The following is an 18985-nucleotide window of genomic DNA, read 5'->3' as shown; positions in this document are numbered from 1 at the left end:
TCTACTGATAGGTTTTTAATATTATTTTGATAATAACAGAAGACAGAAGGGAAACCATATTTGATATATATATATAACAAAATTTGGTTATGATTTTATGATTTTACCTGACCTATTTTTGCTATCGATTCAAACGTTATTTTGTCGGCTTATAAAAACATGTTATTATAAAAACTTTACATTTTTTGCCAAACTACCATCGTACAGTTGTATTTACCTGGCCACACATGAATTATGGTGCAACAAAAATTGTAAATACATAGTGTTGTATGTTTTTGCTAAATACGGGATAAAAAAACCGGGCTTTACAAATTTTGATAAATTATCACATGTGTTTGCATTACCAAGTACGTAGTAATTTGTGTTTTTGTCACATACTTGAGCCTAATATACAAAAAGAACTACTCATTTCCATAATCGTTATCGTTGTGTTGAATACTGAACATCTTTTTTATTTTACATGTAAGCAAACTTTGGTCAAGTACTAAATATTAAAAAAAAATTATGTATTTAAAAATTACTCTTCTGATCTGCGCGTTACACTTCTTCGCGGCAGTGTGGGTAAGTATAACACAAACGATAACGTTACCAATTAGTAATTAATTTTCATACCCAATATGACCAAATTTGACCTCTTTAGTTTTTTTAAATTAGTCAAATTAATAACACTGTGATTTACATGTTGTTTGACAGAGCGTTGGACTAATGGAAGTCCATATCAACAAAATCGATGAGTTCTTTGATAAGTACAGAGGACGTTTAAACGAAGTTCCAAAAAATATAATTATACATTTTTTATTAAACGAGATGCTCTATAACAAATTGACAAAAGTTTATACGTCCGAAGATGGTAATGTTCTGACTATTTACATTAACTATGACCTACACACATTAAAACGAAATAATTTATTTAAAGTTTTAACACCCCAAAGGGGGGTAATGAGTACAGTTATTAAAGTTTTACAAACGATTATACAGCAACAACTTAGGTATTGGATATTATACAAATAGAAAGAATAAAGAAAAAATTAAATATATATTAAGTACAATAAATACACGTAAGCTTGATTACTATTGATTATTATATTTCTTAAATTTAAGTTGGGAATCAAAGGAAAATCAAAATCAAGTACATTGTTACATGCATCTCAAAAGTGATACTCCGGACTTTATTTTAATTAAATTCGTTGAGCATTGTGGTAATAAGAACGGGCGATTATTTCTTGAATTAAAGAGTGTAATTTTAAAGTTTATTTGGCTTAGGAATCCTGGAAAAGATCAATTAGGTTATTTTGTTTAGGATTCCAAATTACTGACGCAAATTCTAATATGGACCTAACAAGAGAGCAATATAATACCTAAATTAAGACAATTAATGCTTTTAAGTTCGAAACAGTTTCTATTTATAAAACCAATTGCTCGTAGAGCTTTTAAATGAATAGCGTCATTACGGGCATTGTATGTGAGCTTAGAAAACAGTAAAACACCTATATTCCACACAGTTGATTAAATTTGTAATTCAAGATTGTTTATTTTACATGTTTGCACTTAGGGGGATTAACTGAAAGACCGTTTCGAATACACCATATTTTCAAAAGTTTATCTAGATCGTTTCGTAACTGGTTTGAGTTTTCGATTGAATTAATTGGTAGATAGATTTTATTAGTTACTTTCTTAGAAATCATAATTAGGCCATCGAATAGAATCACTGTAATATAAAACTTACATAACTATACTCTGTCTTACGAGAGAACGGTACTGCACAGAAACAAAATCGCGTTACTCCTGTTTATCTGCACAGACAAATATGACAGCAATGGGTTGAGTAGTGTTAGTGTACTGTGTTATGACATTTTTTACTATAATATCTAAAAGTACTATTTGGTTTGTTGTAGCTGTGATCGATGATAAAACTGTGCCGAACTTCCTGTTAAAAATGGGCCTTATTGATAAAGATATTGACGACCCGCAGGTAATACCGAAATAATTAATAAAAAACAAAAATTATCTACTTGTAATATATTTCACAAAACTGATAAAAAATTAACAATTATTATTTTTGTTATGGGTGTAATTGGTATTAGGAAAGGGGTATGACTACTTACGAGATAAAACTCTACGTAAAAATGTTTAACGTTCATGACAAAAAAAGTGTCGAAGGCGAAGCTGAAGGTAAAGGTGAAGGCGATAGCGAAGCTGAAGGTAAAGGCGAAGGCGATAGCGAAGCTGAAGGTAAAGGTGAAGGCGACATCGAAGATGATGGCGAAGGCGAGCCAGACGGTGTTCTTACCCATGCTGAATTTTCGGACTTATTGGACGCCGTTTTAAACTTAGAAGCTGACGTTAAGTTAAAAATCAAAAATAAACTCAAAAGTAAATATAGGAAATGTGCTTAAAGTTAAGTAACGTTATGCAAAAATGATAATATATTTTTAGATAACAACGCAATAAACGTGGCTAAGTTTTTGGCGACATTAATGGAACATAGAACGCGGGTAAGAAAACACGGTTGGCCGTAAAACCTAAATCGCACTCGCCCGTTTATGCGTGATTAAATTGCTAAATCTATAAAGATAATATATATTTAGGGCAAAGGTCTGGACAAGCGGCATATAGAAAAAGCCATAACTTTGTATGAATGTTATTACGCAAATCTAAATCGTGGCAAGCAACAAGAGTTATACGAAAATTTAAATATCGTCTCCGACGAGTATAAGGACCTAATCGATTTCGAGCACCCTCGTAAGCATATAACTATTATAAAGTTAATCGAATTTAATTATAATTGTATACAAGGAAAAAAAACAAAAGCCAGTAAAGTGGGAACGGAGCATGGTGGAGTCAGGACATAGTGGGGACGGATAGGTCACAGGTTTACAGGAATTTTTAAATCTGAAAGTGATAAATAACTTTCGAATAAACGCTTTGATGCAAATCGGTAGTTAGTATTTTCAAGTCAGTACAGTCCAAACCAAGCACAGTGTAAACCAGAAAAGTTAGAAAGTATTAAATTGAAGTGCTGTATTTACAAATAAGCATCAAAGCGTCACAGTGTGTACATACAAAAAAAAAAAAGCCCACATCATTGTAAAACCAATAGCATCTCTGCTTTGCATCGAAGCTAAAATCTTTAAGTCTTGACGTGGTATCTGTGACTTCACTCATACACAGCAACCTAGACATTGGTTTCGGTCAAGTGTAATTTTCACATTTTGGTTTTTTCTTAACAAAAAAAAAGTCTGGCTCCAGATTTTTGAGAAAAATTGTATTTTGTTGTTGCTTTATTCTAGGTCTGTTTTTCAGATATTAAGTACTAAAAGAAAAAGTAAAATAAACAAATTGTTTCCGCCTCTTTTAGAGTAATAATGGTTTATAATATTATTTTGGGGTTTTCCACGTTTATCGGTACTATTATTTATTTAAAGAATATAACATAAAATGATTGAATTAATTTAGTTTGAACTTTTAATAAATGGAAAGGGTGACCTTTTAAATTGTTTTCCACAAAAAACTACCCTTGTGGTATGATTTCTGATCTATGTTTAATAATCTGTTTTTAGAGAGCATTGGTTACGAGTTGCAAGAGTTCCTAATCTTTTGGGCGGAAAATAACAACGAAGTCGAAGGAGTTGTAATGTTCTTTATTATCTATACAGTTTCAAATAACATTTCTATAATTATTAGTTCCGGTCAATAATAATGTGTAATGATGATTTTGCAGGCTATCCCTAGTAAAGATGTTAGGGATATTGTTTATGAGTTCACTAGGTACGACACAGGCAATGACGGTGTGGTCAGTTTTGAAGAATTTGAACCAATCTTTAGGTCGTACTTTAACGAAAATGAGGATATCAGAGGCGTTTTTAAGAAATATACCAATAGTAATATTTGTTAATATTTTATATATTATATATTGTATAATACTACTAAAAGGTGACGTATCTAATTTGGCCAATATCTAAAACAAATGTTTGTAGATAATGCTGATATGACCGCTGCTATGTTCATGAACATAAAATATGATAAAATTTTTTTACGAAACAAAAATAATGAAGACGTGACAATGGAAGAAACAAATGACACGGCTAAGTAAAATGTGGCAATAGAATAGCAATATTGCAGAGATGGCTACTTCATAGCATTTCATCGTTACAACATTATTACAGTCGTTAATAATTTACAATTTTCCTATAACTATGTTATTATTTATTATTTCGCCTAAATTCGAATTATTATATTTTCAACAGTTGTATTTTTCCGTGTTCCGAATAAATTAACAATAAAAATATATAACTTAATTGTTTATTAAATTTTATTTTAGACACCTGTCAGGTTTAATTATGTACATTTTAATATGGTAGTGCCTTACAGCTAGCTAATAACTAAAGTGCTAACAGTTAGTAGAACCAACATGGATGTTGGGTATATTTTTGCAAACATAAGGTTTTAAAAAAGACTTGACGAATTGACATAAAGAATAACGACATAAAAAAACGAAATTTTAATAACATTATGAGCTTGTTGTGAATAGGAAAACAAACCCACACTAATAGTGAGAAGATAGATATTTGTCTTAGCTTTATTATAAGGTAATATAGAGGTAGACTAGATTTCATATCCATGCGGTATAATGATTTCATGTTAAAAAAAAGTCTGTATGTTACATCATATAAACGCTTAATTTTAAATTTTCTATTGTACTAAAAGAGATAGAAAGTTTATTCTAAGCTCATTCGAATGAACTTGTCAAGTAGATATACATTTTCTAGATTTTAATAACAATTAAAATTTGTATAAATCAATTAGTTTCTTACAATTAAAAAAGTTGTCAATTTTTGATAAACTATTTTTCTTTTTGACTGACTTAAAAAAAAGGATTAGGTTTTCTATTCAACGATGGAATTATGTTCGTCAATTTCTATTGAATGGAAGTAAATTTATTGAATCTTGATGAAACTTTTTTGAACATGTAGTTCAAGTTCTAATGGTAGTACCGTTATTAGCTTTGTTGCTGAAAAATTATTATAAATTTAATTTAAAAAAAAACGAATGCATAATAATAGTGATATGTACTTAAATAATGTATAGATAGTAAAATCTAGACATCGCTAGGATGCTCAATGGGAGTTAAACACCACTTTTCACATTTAACTTTTTCCATTTTTTTTTTAAATGTGTATGTACAATTTCTTGCTGTTTACTTGTTTTATAATCATTTAGATCTTACACCTGTCATTTTTTTGTTAAATCCTTAATAATTAAAATAAAATTGTAAACCAATATAAGAATAACAATAAAATGTAATATTAGGGCTCAGATCACTGATACTTTTTCTCCAATAAATAAATAAACAATTATAATATTAAAATTATTATATCTAGTAATATATAATGTATATTCTAACTTATTTCTTTAATATTCAACTATTATCCTTATCTCTTGAAAGCCTAAAAAAAATTATTTAAAAAAAACCTACTTCAGAAAAAAGGTACATTTGAGCGATTTGACAAAATGAAATGTCTGCTACTTAAAAAAGTATTAAATCATTTTTTTTTCCTAATCGATTTTTTTGGGGTTAATTGTTCTATTTGGAACTTATAAGTTAATAATATACAATAACTGGAAATAATTTTAGAATGTCTGTAAAAAACAACATTTTTCTAACTTAAAATTGTCTTAATCTACTCTTCGGTCGATTTCAACACTATTTGGACAGTTTGTTGTGGAAATTAATAAATCTTGGAGGAGAAGAAAAATTCTTGATTTTTTTTATATTTAAAATAACATTTTCCAAAAATCGACACGATCCAATCCAATATACCTAATTGATTATGAAAATAATATTATTGTTGCATGATAATAATAATATATATTGAAACAAATCTTTGAATGGGAGCTTTTGCACTGAATGAAGCGAGGTAATTATTTTTCTGCTGTCGGCGGCCTATTGGAATCCAAGTCCAAAAAAGGGGATACCCTTAATATTCATGCGACAATATTATTCTTTATATTAGTTTTTTTCGTAGACACACCTATTGTTTTTTGGGTAAAACGATTCGATTTGTAAGGTGTATTTGAATGTTTTTCATATTGTCTGGTATGTATCTGTCATATACCGTCGCATTTTTTTTTTTTTTTTGACGTTTGTTTGTACTTGTATTAGTCAACACATAGACACGTATGTTCTTGCCACATACATACTAGAGTATCTACAAAAACAACAACTCAACCACGTAGTTGTCTTCAATACCGAAGATTTTCAAGTACTAAAATATTATAAAACATTATGAATTTCAAAATTTATCTTCTCATCTGCGCGTTACACTTGTTCACAACAGCCTGGGTAAGTGAAACACAGACGGTAACGTTAGTAATTAAAAATGAATGTTCATACTAAACATGATTATACTATATGTAATATATAAGTATATAACTTAGGACTCCATATTAAAATGTGTATAATATTATGATGTTTTGCAGAGCGTCGGACTAACCGAAAGCTGTTTCGACACAATCTTTGAATTTATTGAAAAGTACACAGTGTTTAAAAATGAAGTCCCCAGAATTATAGCCGCACAGTATTTAATGGACTTGGGCTATAGAAAATTGATAACACTTTTTCCGGCAGAAGAAAGTAATGTTCTGTCAACTTACATTAAACATAGTTGTTTTATGAGATAATTGTTTTGGGTAAAACGCTCCAAATAAAATATTTATCATATTTAATGATCGAAAAAAATAATAATATATATTTAAAATAAAAATATTATTCAAATGGTAATATTAAGGGGTTAGTTTATAAAGTCAAATAGCAAAGTTATTTATTTTATAAGGGATTTTTTAATAACATTATTATTAATATTAAAACATACAGAGTCATTAAAAATGTATGTTACAGTAATTTTTCTGTAAAATGTTTGATTTTACAAGAAAAAGTTTAAAACTTCAACCCGAATATGTTTAGTGATCGTACCTTTAATTAATTATACCAGGGAGACTTTTAAGATTAATATTGAAGGATGACCTTTAGCAAGCAGTTAAATAGTACAAATACCTAAGTACTCGACTATGCATTAAGGACTTTTGAAGTTACTTCAAATTACTTATCCATAGACTTTTATTTTAGTGCAATAACAGCTAAACCACTGCGTTCAAGAAAAATGTTATAATTTAAAATAAAGACGAATTTTTCTCAATCATGTTAATATACTGTATTATGCAATTTTTTTTCTATAACTATATCTCATAGAGGTGTTACCAATGGGTAGCTTCCTTTTCAAGATATACATGCCCTGTTATAATTTAGATTAAAAAAAAACTTATTGTACATACATATTTGTATAGATTGTTTTTGTAAAATAAATAAAAAAAAAACTATATCTAAAAATAATATTTGTTTTGTGTAGCTGGCCTCGATAGTAAATCCATGCCGGAATTCTTAATAGCGTTGGGCAATTTGGATAAGGACACTGACGACCTCCGTGTAATACATAATAGATATAAAATACAGCTATCTAATTATAATATTAATTTTGTTGTGTGTGTCTAATTAATATTAGGATAGCAGTTTTACTACTTACGAAGTAAGACTTTTCATGAGAATGTTCAACATAAAAGACCAAAAGGGTGTACACGACGGGTTTCTTACCTATGCCGAATTGGTGAACTTATTTGACGTTGATTTATACCTAGAACCTGACGTTAAGAAGAACATAAAGAATGAACTCAATAGTAAATATTTATAGAATATGTGCTGAAGTGTAATAACATAAAAAATGATAGCATGTTTTTAGGTGGAGATTCAATAAACGCCCTAAAGTTCTTGACGACCATATTGAAGCACAAATCAAAAGTAAGAAAACGGGTGGCCGTAAAATCAAAATCGCACTCACCTGTTTATACTCGATTTGAGTTGCCGCTGTATTAAGTATAAAGATACAATTTATATTTTTTAGGGCAATGGCCTGGATAAGACACAGATAATGAAAGTCATTCGTTTGTACAAGCCTATCTCCGGTTATTTTGATGATAGCTACCAACAAGAGTTTTATAACAAATTAAACATTGTTTCCAAAGATTATAAAAAGCTATTGGAGTTCGAACACGTCCGTAAGCCTAACATTATATCTTTATATGATCAGTCTAACGTATCAAGCCGGTACAGTGAGGTTGGGGATTACTACAGGGATATAGTATATTTAGGCAAGGGAGGTCTTAGGTCTATTTGAACTATCACTTTTAAAGAAGTGCTTCGATTGAAATTAGTTTCGGTCAAAGTGAAATAAAAAAAGAGTATGAATACAGATTTTCGAGAAATTTTATCTACATTCGGTCAATCTTTCAGATCTTTAGTCATAACATTTTGCAAGTATAAGTAAATTAAACTGCATTGTTTCCGCCTATTTTAATTCAAAATTGAAAAATACATTATATGTGCATTTTTTTGGTGTTTTTCGCGATTTTCGGAAAGGGATGGCCATAAAGTACCCTTTCTGGTAAGATTTCCGGTCCGTGTTAAATACCTAATCTGTTTTTAGAGCCACCTGCTCTGGAGCTACAAGAGTTCTTAGTCTTTTGGGCGGAATACAATACGGAGGATCACGGAAATGTAACGTTTTTATACTGTTTTACATAACAAAAACTAATGTTGAAATTATATAATGATGATTTTGCAGTCGCGGTTTTTCTCCAGTAGTGATGTAAGGGATTTTATTTATGAGTTCAATCTGTACGACAGAAAATCTGACGGTGTGATTACTTTTGAAGAATTTAAACCAATCGCTAGAACGTACTTCAATGAGGATTATAAGTGTTGTTTTGGAAAAACGGTTTTTGATCAATATACCGGAAGTAATAATCGTTAATATTGTATAATAATGCCAAAAGTCAACGTATCTTATTCGGCGCATAACTAAAACAACTGTTTCTAGACCAACCTGAAATGAACGCTGCTATGTTCTTGAACATGAAATACTATTTAGTTTTTAACGGACAGGATGCGATGAAAATGTGACAACTGAAAAACAAAGGACATGGCAAATGAAAATGTGCCCTTAGCAATGTTGCAGAGTTCTACTTCATAGCATTTCAACATTACAACATCAATGCAAAGTCATTAATAATTTACAGTTTATTTACTATTATGTCTCCTAATTTTGAAATAATAATACTTTAAACATTTTGTCTCGTCCAGTGTTCCGACTAAATAAAAATACATTTTTCAAAATTTATTTTATTTTATATACCAGCTGTTACGTTTAATAGTGTACGTTTTAATTTGGGTGTGCCTTACAGCTATCTACTAACCAGTAAAGCTAGTGAAACCTACATGGCTGTCAGGTAAAAAAATCAATACATTATGAAGCAAGAAATGAAGGGTTAAGACATGGAATTAAATCTGAGAGCAATTCTCCAAAACATAAAAATCATTAAAGTCTACATTACTCATTGTATTTTTTTTATATGTTATTAACTTAAATAGCTTTTAAATTTGAGCGTCTTTTTGAATGTTATGATTTAACAATCATTCCGGTTAAGTTCTTATTGAGCACTACCGAAGCGCATTTAATTTATGTTATGGGAATGATCATTCATTTAAATTTTTTTGTCTTGTGAAAACTCAAAAAATCATGTTTGTAGAAAATAATCCTAAATAAATATTTCAATATTTTTGTTTTAATCTACTGATCGGATTAAAAAAAATAAATGGAACACAATAGAGGTGAAATAAATTTTTATATTTATATAAAACAAAATTTAGTCCTTTATACATTTTGGTTTTTCCTGATTTATTTTTTTATCGACTTAAACATTATTTTTCGGTTTATTTAAACATGGTTTTAAAAACTTTACATCTATTGCCAAACCACCATCGTTCAGTTGTATTTACATAGCTTTTGCTACACACTCGTGCAACTATTCATTTATTTAATCGCCCTCGTTTTGTCAAATACAATAAGTAAGCGAATTTAGGTTTAAGCATACTGAAATAAAATAAAACATTTGTTTTTTGCTAAATACGAGATAAAAAAACCAGGCTTTAAAAATTTTGATAAATTATCACATTTGTTTGTATTACCAAGTACGTAGTAACTTATGTTTTTGCCACATACTTGAGCCTAATATACAAAAACAACTATTCATTTCTATAACCGCCATCGTTGTATTGAATACTGAACATTATTTATTTTACACGTAAGCAAATTTTGGTCAAGTACTAAACTATAAAAAAAAAAAGATGTATTTAAAAATGTCTCTTCTCATCTGCGTTTTACACTTGTTTACTGCAGCCTGGGTAAGTAAAACACAGACGGTAATGTTAGCAATTAAAAATTAATTTTCATATCCAGTATGCGATTGTATGAAGCAAGTTTATTAGTTAGACCTACATTATTGAACTGCACATACTATGATGTTTTACAGAGCGTTGGACTAACCGAAAGCCAAATCAACACAGTCGTTGAATTTTTTGAGGAGTTCAGAGGAGGGTTGAAAAAAGAAATTCCCAGAATTTTATTCGCGCAGTATCTGTTGGATTCTGACTATACCAAATTTGAAAATTTTTTTCCGACCGATGAAAGTAATTTTCTGACTATTAATATTAAATATATAGTTACATACATTACAACTTACAAGACTCATTTATGTATTACTAATTGTTTCTAAGAGACATTGGTGGTTTGACCTAAAGCGTTTCAAATAAAATACTTGTCATATTTGATGATCAACAAGTATTATAACATAATATTATATGATATAATATTATGCCCCTTGCATATTTCTTAGCATCGGCCCTGGGTATAAATAATTAAAAATGTTAACAGTAACGATGAAAAAAAAGTTATTGATATTCAAAAAAAATAAAACATTATAATAACCAGGGCCGGTGCTAAGAAATATGCAAGGGGGGGTGTCAAAATGAAGATGCCGACTTTAAAATTTTAATTGCCGACTAAAATATTTGGGTACTTTCGTAAATATTTTATGACATTTTACAACACAAGTCACAATTTTTTGCTAAAATTAATGGGAATTAATAATTGTTGAAAATTATTTTTTTTTTAACTTTGAATTATTATTTTTTAAGTATTATTATACAAACAAATTTATATAGTAAAAAAACCATCAAAAGTTAAACTTTAATAAGGCGTTTTTTTTTAATGCGGACTATTTCCTTGTTATTTCTTCCAAATCAATTATATCGAGAATATCTCTGGGGAAGTTTAAAATCGCGAGAGTCATTTTTTATTATTTTTAAAAGAATAAGAAGAAGAAAAATGATAATGATGTGATATTGTTATAAATTGTGACTAGATTTTTTTGATTTTTAAAATGTTTTTCGGAGCATAGAAATATTTTAGGCAGCTAACAAATGTATTTATTACTAAATTTCCAGATCTCAGTCACCAATACTAAAAAAATTTGAGCCCTACTTTAAAAGCATTATTTTAAAAATGTTTGAATTTATATAACATAATTATAACGTATTGCAGTTGAAACTGCAATTTAACCGAGATATAATCCAAATAGCCTTATTTTAAATAATTTTATAAAAAATAATGAAATTGTATTCAAAATTATTATAAAAATCTTTGAAATAAAAACAAAAATGTATTTTTTTTATGAGTTATTATCTAAATACAATTTTATTTTTATTTTAGTTAGGTACACTATTTAAAAATAATGCTCATGTCTGCTCCCTGCTCGCTATATATATAGTATAGTAGGATATTATAGTAGGTAATATACCACCGCAACGATAGTAATAAAGAAGAAACAAGACATAGTGAAGTAGTACCAATGAACTCTCATAGGCCTTAAAAATCTGGCTTAATGATTTATTCTAAATACGTATCCATCTCATACCTTTTGTTCAAAATTTACTCGGGCAGGCTCAAAAGGATTGTTAGCAGCTCCTTAGTGTTTCATATTCATTCTCTAACCATATATATATATATATATATATTAGATTACACATATTTATAACCATTACTTATTACTTTACACGCGCACACGGGACAAGCAAAAATAAACCGCTAACTCTTTGCCTGCAGACTTAATACTATGGGTTATGTGATATGTCTAAAACAGAAGAGAAGGTTTTTTGTTTATAGTAGGGAATCTTTTAGAATTTTAAAACTAAAATAAAAATATATACTTATAGAGGGATAGAATGTTTGTTTACAATAGACTAATAGGTCCCATGACCGAACATCGTTTGATATAATAATATACACCACAGTTATTATAAACAAATGATACTTCTGCTAAAATCGGGAATAACCGAAAATGCATTGTTTTTTTTTTTACTAAAAACTAAAATTGTATTTTCGTATGGTCGTCCGTATGCCGACTATTCACTATTCGTCGCCAGATTCCAATAAAAATTATGTACCTACCTACTTTTATAAAATAAAAATAATAAATATGTTATTTGTATAATTTTATGAGGGTTATAATATTTACCGACTTTTTGTTCGGAATGTGCTGACTCGAGTTTTCCGAGTGGGGGGGGGGTGTCAAACCCCCCCACACCCCCCTCTAAGTCCGGCCCTGATAATAACGATAATGCAGTTTAAATAATATGTTTATTATTATTTTTTTTTATTTTTCAAACTATTGCCATCATCTCGAGACTTAGAACTTGAGGTGTTTCTATTCAAAATGAATTATGGCCATTTATAATAATAGGATTTTTTTATAAGACTATTTTAGAAATAAAATGATTCTTATAAAAGATGATGCGTCAAGTACTTTCCTAAACGTAAATTTACACATGGTAAATGTGTTTTTAAAACTACAACGGTATTTTTCAAACTATTGTTTTCCGAAATTGTTTTTTTTTGCATAACATAATGTTCACGTTCTTGAAATACAAATAATACAAACAGATAAGGTTACTTACATATTGATATTTGTTACCATCGGGTACGTTTATTTAATTCACATGTTTGTACAAAATTCAGTATCCAAACTTCTTACTTCTTTTGAAAACCGAAAATCCTTCAAAGTGTATAAACTTTGTCCTATTATTCCTGTTGATAGCATGTGTGTCATGCCTGCTTGCATTTATTTGTGCCAATTAATGCTTTTTTAAAAACATAAATTATGAGGTCTATTTTTTTTTTTAATTGGACCATATTCAATTAAATAATAATCCTTGACCTACTCAGTTTCTTGTTAGTACATATACATAATATATATATATATATATTTTGTTTTTTTCCAATAACTATAACTGCAAATATTTTTTCGGTTGTATAGCCGTGATCGATGATAAAACCGCGGCGGACTTTTTGATACTTTTGGGCGGTATAGAAAAGAAAACTGATAACTTGCTGGTAATACCGAAATAATAAGTACAACAAAAAATTATCTACTTACACAAGTTAATAAATATTATTTTTCTTGTGGGCGTAATTAATATTAGGAAAAAAGTATGACCACTTACGAAGTAAATCTCTTCGCGAGACTGTTCAACGTTCAAGACAAAAAAGGTGTGCCCGACGGACTTCTTAACCAAGCTGAATTAGTGAACTTGTTTGACGCCGACTTAAACCTAGACCCCGACTTTGAGGATAAAATAAAGAAGGAACTCGATAGTAAATATTATAGAATAAAGTATAGTTACATAAAATAACTATCATTTTTTTTCTTTAGATAACAATTCCATTAACGCACCAACGTTCTTGGCGGCAATATTGAAACATAAACCAGAAGTAAGAAAACACTTGAAACCGAAATCATACTCACCTATTTAGGCATGCTCAAATTGCTGTAATTGTATTATAAAGATACTAGATATGTATTATTTTTTTTTTAGGGCAACGGTCTAGACAAGACACAGATAGACAATTGCCTTCCTTTGTATTTGTGGTACAGAAGCAAACAGCTTGAACTTAGCGTACAACAAGAGTTATATAAAAAATTAAACATTGTTTCCGAAGGTCATATGAACCTAATGGAGTTCCAGCACACCCGTAAGCGAAAATTATTGAGTTGAACTTTTTAAATTTTTGGCCTAAGAAAGTACCCGTCTGGTATGATTTCTGATCTATGTTTAATAATCGGTTTTTAGAGTCCTCTGCCAAGGCGTTACAAGAGTTCTTAGTCTTTTGGTCGGAATACAACACGGAAGATCACGGAAATGTAATGTTCAATAACGTTCAATTAGTTTTGATAAATAGTAATGTGTGTAATGATGATTTTACAGTCGCTGTTTTTCACTACCAGAGATGTTAGAGATTTTATTAACTTGTTCTCTTTGTACGACAAAGACAATGACGGTGTGCTCAGTTTTTTGGAATTTGAACCTATCTTTCTTAAGTTCTTTGCTGGGCAAGATCAAGTTGACGTTATGTATAAATATACCGGAGGTAATAATTATAAATATTTTGTGAATATTATATAATAATACTAACTATTGAGAAACGTACATAATCTGACACATAATTTTTAAAAAAAAATCTAGATACTCAATTTATGTCCATTGCTACGTTCTTGAAAATGCATTACGAGTTAATATTTGAACACGATGAAAAAGTGACAACCAAAAAAAAAAATGACATGGCAAATGTGAAAGAGCCAAAGAAACTTCATAACTTACTTCAGAGCATTTTTCTATAACTATGTTGTTTTATAATTTCTTCTAAATTTGAGTTATTATTTTTTAAACATTTGTATCTATTTTCCCGTTTTCTGAATGAATAAAAATATGATTTGAATTTTTTTTAATTTTACTTTATACGCATTTTCCTAGTCTTTAAAACTAAATACCAATATCATGAGCGCTTAAAAACAATCAAGTGTAATTCAACAACAAATAAAATATGATTACTTATATTAACGCTTCTTAATTGAACACTAACTTACAATTTTAACCATTACAAAAAATATGTAGTGATCTGTTGTTTATTCACTATTATATATATATAATATATGAGTTCTGTCTTCTGACTAATTTTCAACTAAAAGGTAATAGAACTGTGAATAAAACAAAATCAGAAACATTCATAGTTGGGCCTCATTGGGACTATAGGTACTGTTATTTTTCATACCAAAGTAGTAATTTAAATGGCAAGCTATTGCCCTATACTAGTACAACAAATAAATATTCCTTATAAACTTTCAGCTCACTACTATTTTGATATGCTAGTTTGTCAAATTTAAAAAGTGATAATTTTTTTTACTTTGATTATACAGGATGATTCTTTTAACATGAACCACTCATTATGTCATAAGGTTTAATACCATATTAATAAGAAACCTGATTTTTTTTTCACGTTGTTTTTATACAATATGATCTTAATTTTCACAATTTCAAATTCACAGGAAACAAACATGCAACTTTAATGGCTATGATTTTTGAACAGTTGGGTATAAACCAATGTTTCGTCTTAAAACAATACGATTTATATTTTTACTTGGTCTCAATCCCATTTGTAACAATTCAAAAAATTAAGCAGTTATGTTAAACAGTTTGTATAATAAGATTAACTATACCAATTATTTTTAACAGGGTACTAAATAATAATTTAAAATTGCTATAATTTTTGAACAGTTAGATATAAAGTAATATATTTAAACGTTTTTGCCATAACATTATGGATTTAGGCACAACATGTAGCTGACGTTAGTCGTTATTTAAATACAAGTTGCTTGTTTTAAGATACCATTTATTTGTGTTAGAATATTGTTTATTTTAGTTTTTCAGTCACTCTATAACCATACCATATTAGATTTTGAATAAAACTATTTAAATTGTTTGTTTTAACTGCAAACTAGGCTATTTACAAAAACAACAGCAACTCATATGTTGTATTAATTTATTTTTCGGATTATAAAAACATGTTTTTACCGATATTTTTACCGCAAACCTGAACATCTACAAATACAACAACGACTCTTTATTTAATCGCATTGGTTGTACTCAGATCCAACGTTATTTTATTTTACACGTAAGCGAATTTTTGTTAAAAGTATTAAAAGAAAAATAAAAATTATGAATTTCAAAATTTCTCTTCTCATCGTCTTAGTATACTTTTATGCGGCAGCATGGGTAAGTAAAACATAGATAATACAATTAATAACTAGAAAAAATAGTCATGCCTAAAACAGAAACTACATTGGCTATTTTAAAGGACCTATACTATTAGATAGCGAATAATATAATGTTTTGCAGAGCTTGGGACTAAGTCAAAACACAATCGACGAAATGGTTGAGTTAGTTAACGATTACAGAGTACAAAATGGCGACGAGGACAGAATCACACTGTCGGAGTACAAGCTGAAAGATAAGGACTTAAGTAAATGGATATTTTACATACATTACGAGAGTCAGAGTTTTTTTAGTAGCTTTTATCATATAGTATTTTACTATGAGATAATTGTCTTATCTTAAATGTTTTATATCGCATTAAATAATAAAAAATAAAATGTCCATTTAGGTTAGAAAAATGTTTTTGAAAAATATTACTAAAGGGTTATCTTAGGAAGTTAATACATATTATGTAAATATGTATATGTATGTTAATACCTATGCATTAGAATTTCGCGAGAAACTTTTTTTAGCCAATACGATTATTTCATTGAAAAAATAACTTCAACATGAAATTTAAATAGTTCAGTGCAACTGCACTAACAGTTTTAACTTCAATAGATAGCTAAGAAGGTGTTGTTTTTACAAGGATGTGTTAAAAAAAGCCGAATTAGTTTCCGATGTGTAAAAAAGGTTCTTCTAACTTGGCTTTACCGATAAACGGGGACGAACCAATAAAAATATCTTAAATCCCTTTCCCTATAAAGGAATGACATTTTTTTCTTCTTTTTTATTTAAAGATTTAAAGTATAAGGTCTAAAAATTAGTTTGAAAGTAGATTTAAAATGGGACTATAACAAATTATACAATATTTTTAAAAGTTGGTACCTAAACTTTTTTTATTAAGGAAAACCAAAAAAAAAAAGAAAAATTAAACATTGACCGTAGTCCATTTCTAGGTTGCTTTGCGTGAGTGAACCAACACTCAACAGGTATGGGAAAATATATTGTTCATCAACAATAATGTCAATCTCTTAATTATTACGATCAACCCAAATACTAAAAAAACCTTATAAGCACATTATTGCTTATGAAAGTGATTTTATCACATTAAGCCGTGATAATTCGTTTAGTTCTGAGATCTTTATGAGATTTTCTGTACACCATTGTTCAGTTTTATTATTATTAATTTTATATGAATATTTTTTTTACACATACAATTCATAGTTGCCCAGAAATCTTGCACATATCTTTAGGCTTGTTTTTGCTGAGTTATGGCTAAAAAACTGAAATTTAATAGTCACAAACAATAATTTTATAATGAATTCTAGAAGTGAATAAAACTAAATATTCATAGATAGTTTACGTTACAACTATATATAATTATTATGACCATTTTAAATTAACATCGAATTTTATAGATAAAACATTTTTTTCTGATAAAAATGAGGTCATTTACAAATTGGAAGGTGTAGCTATGGTTGATGACAAAGGTTTACCGGATCTATTAATTTATTTGGGCACTCTGGAAAAGCTATCTGATGAATGGAAGGTAATACCGCAATAGTACATACAAAAAGAAATGTTCTCCACAACAAAATACCTAAGAAAGTTAACTAATATTATTTTTTAATGTAATTAATATTAGGAAATAACTTTCACTACTTTCGATCTAAATCTTTTCATGAAAATTTTCAAACAAAAAGATAAAGAAGGTGTTGAAGGCGAAGGTGAGGCAGACGGCCTTCTTACCCACGATAAATTAGTGAGTCTAATTCACGACAATTTAATCCTAGAACCTAAATTCGTGGAGAATATAATGAATGAATTTAAAGGTAAAAATGTATTAAAAATATACATAAAGTTTGGTAACATTAAAAACTGTCATTTCATTTTAGATGCAGATTCAATTAACGCACTAATGTTCTTGGCGACAATATTAAAGCATAAACCAGAAGTAAGAAAACGATTCGCCGTATAACCAAACTTTACTCGATGTCTTACGTGTGCTAAAATTGTTGTGTTATAACCGCTTTTAATTTATATTTAGGGTAAAGGTCTTGACATAATACAGCTAAGAAAATGCTCAGCTTTGTATAAATCGTTTTCCGTTCATCTTTCTACTGATAGCCTAGTAGACTTATTTCTGTCGTTACAAATTGTTTCCGAAGACTATGTTGGGCTACTATATGAGATAGAACACGTCCGCAAGTTTACATTTATATTACTTTGAAATTAATTAAAAAGAATTACATTTTTATAAAAAAAAACAAAATGTTTAATAACCTGATTATAGAAAGCCCTGCTCTTGAGCTGCAAGAGCTCTTAGTCTTTGTGTCAGAATATAATAAGGAGGTCGACGAAAGTGAAAATGTAACATTGAATTACGTTTATATTTTTATACAGTTATAATAACATTTATATAATTAGTTCCGATCAGTATTCATTTATAATGATAATTTTGCAGTCAAAGCGTATCAAAACTATGGATGTTAGAGATATTATTGAGGAGTTCTCTTTGCATGATATAAACTCAAACGGTGTGATCAGCTATAATGAATTTCCATCGCTTGCTCTAGAGTACTTGACAGAAAATCCAAAAGAATTATTAAGTAATAATTATAAATACGATTTAATAGTAATAATCATATGAATATATATTTTAGATTATATTATAATATTATATATGTAGTTGTACATTACTATTACAATTATTTTATTAATGTACATTTGATCTCCACAATTTGTTATCAATTGTAGATATTTTTTTTACAAAATAAATTAGACTTATATCGCGTTCTAATTAATTACAAATATTAAAATATATTTTTTTACTTTTATTACTTTCGAGATATTCTAATTGTTTTAGGTAGGTCCCCAATACCGGAACTCAAACCGCTCGTTAAACTTTACGAACTCTCGAAAGCACAAAAAAAAATCGAATATAAG

The 18985-nt window shown here is 28.8% G+C and overlaps 4 protein-coding genes and 1 long non-coding RNA gene across 5 annotated transcripts; all 5 read left to right on the top strand.

The window, feature by feature from the left end:
• The first annotated feature begins 440 nt into the window (after nucleotides 1-440).
• On the top strand, nucleotides 441-4211 carry LOC126836857 (uncharacterized). Its single transcript, XM_050570516.1, has 9 exons — nucleotides 441-561; nucleotides 694-850; nucleotides 1896-1972; nucleotides 2085-2373; nucleotides 2437-2495; nucleotides 2589-2742; nucleotides 3561-3631; nucleotides 3722-3881; nucleotides 3978-4211. Exons 1-9 carry the CDS (start codon nucleotides 505-507, stop codon nucleotides 4091-4093), a joined length of 1140 nt encoding a protein of 379 aa, XP_050426473.1. The 5' UTR covers nucleotides 441-504; the 3' UTR covers nucleotides 4094-4211.
• Nucleotides 4212-7417: 3206 nt separating this feature from the next.
• Nucleotides 7418-9013, top strand: LOC126836982 (uncharacterized). Its single transcript, XM_050570707.1, has 7 exons — nucleotides 7418-7483; nucleotides 7560-7731; nucleotides 7794-7852; nucleotides 7956-8109; nucleotides 8538-8608; nucleotides 8676-8850; nucleotides 8931-9013. The coding sequence occupies exons 1-7, from the start codon at nucleotides 7427-7429 to the stop codon at nucleotides 9011-9013; spliced, it is 771 nt and encodes a 256-aa protein (XP_050426664.1). The 5' UTR covers nucleotides 7418-7426.
• A 1152-nt stretch (nucleotides 9014-10165) lies between these two features.
• Nucleotides 10166-14682, top strand: LOC126836869 (uncharacterized). The gene is made up of 9 exons (XM_050570536.1): nucleotides 10166-10294; nucleotides 10423-10579; nucleotides 13264-13340; nucleotides 13430-13601; nucleotides 13660-13718; nucleotides 13823-13979; nucleotides 14078-14148; nucleotides 14213-14375; nucleotides 14471-14682. Exons 1-9 carry the CDS (start codon nucleotides 10238-10240, stop codon nucleotides 14623-14625), a joined length of 1068 nt encoding a protein of 355 aa, XP_050426493.1. The 5' UTR covers nucleotides 10166-10237; the 3' UTR covers nucleotides 14626-14682.
• Nucleotides 14683-16263: 1581 nt separating this feature from the next.
• LOC126836980 (uncharacterized) lies at nucleotides 16264-18269 on the top strand. Its single transcript, XM_050570705.1, has 5 exons — nucleotides 16264-16304; nucleotides 17458-17588; nucleotides 17685-17871; nucleotides 17935-17993; nucleotides 18087-18269. The coding sequence occupies exons 2-5, from the start codon at nucleotides 17514-17516 to the stop codon at nucleotides 18267-18269; spliced, it is 504 nt and encodes a 167-aa protein (XP_050426662.1). The 5' UTR covers nucleotides 16264-16304; nucleotides 17458-17513.
• A 25-nt stretch (nucleotides 18270-18294) lies between these two features.
• On the top strand, nucleotides 18295-18985 carry LOC126836704 (uncharacterized). The gene is made up of 3 exons (XR_007685370.1): nucleotides 18295-18409; nucleotides 18504-18648; nucleotides 18906-18985. It is a non-coding gene; the product is annotated as an uncharacterized LOC126836704 (long non-coding RNA).

This window comes from Adelges cooleyi, unplaced genomic scaffold (assembly GCF_023614345.1).
Source record: "Adelges cooleyi isolate 19-005CV unplaced genomic scaffold, UGA_ACOO_1.1 ACOO_flye_CR_arks_rails_tigmint_CR_PRNA_247, whole genome shotgun sequence".
NCBI lineage: Eukaryota > Metazoa > Arthropoda > Insecta > Hemiptera > Adelgidae > Adelges > Adelges cooleyi.
Note: the sequence above shows the minus strand (reverse complement) of the source record. Positions and strands in the feature narration are given on the sequence as shown.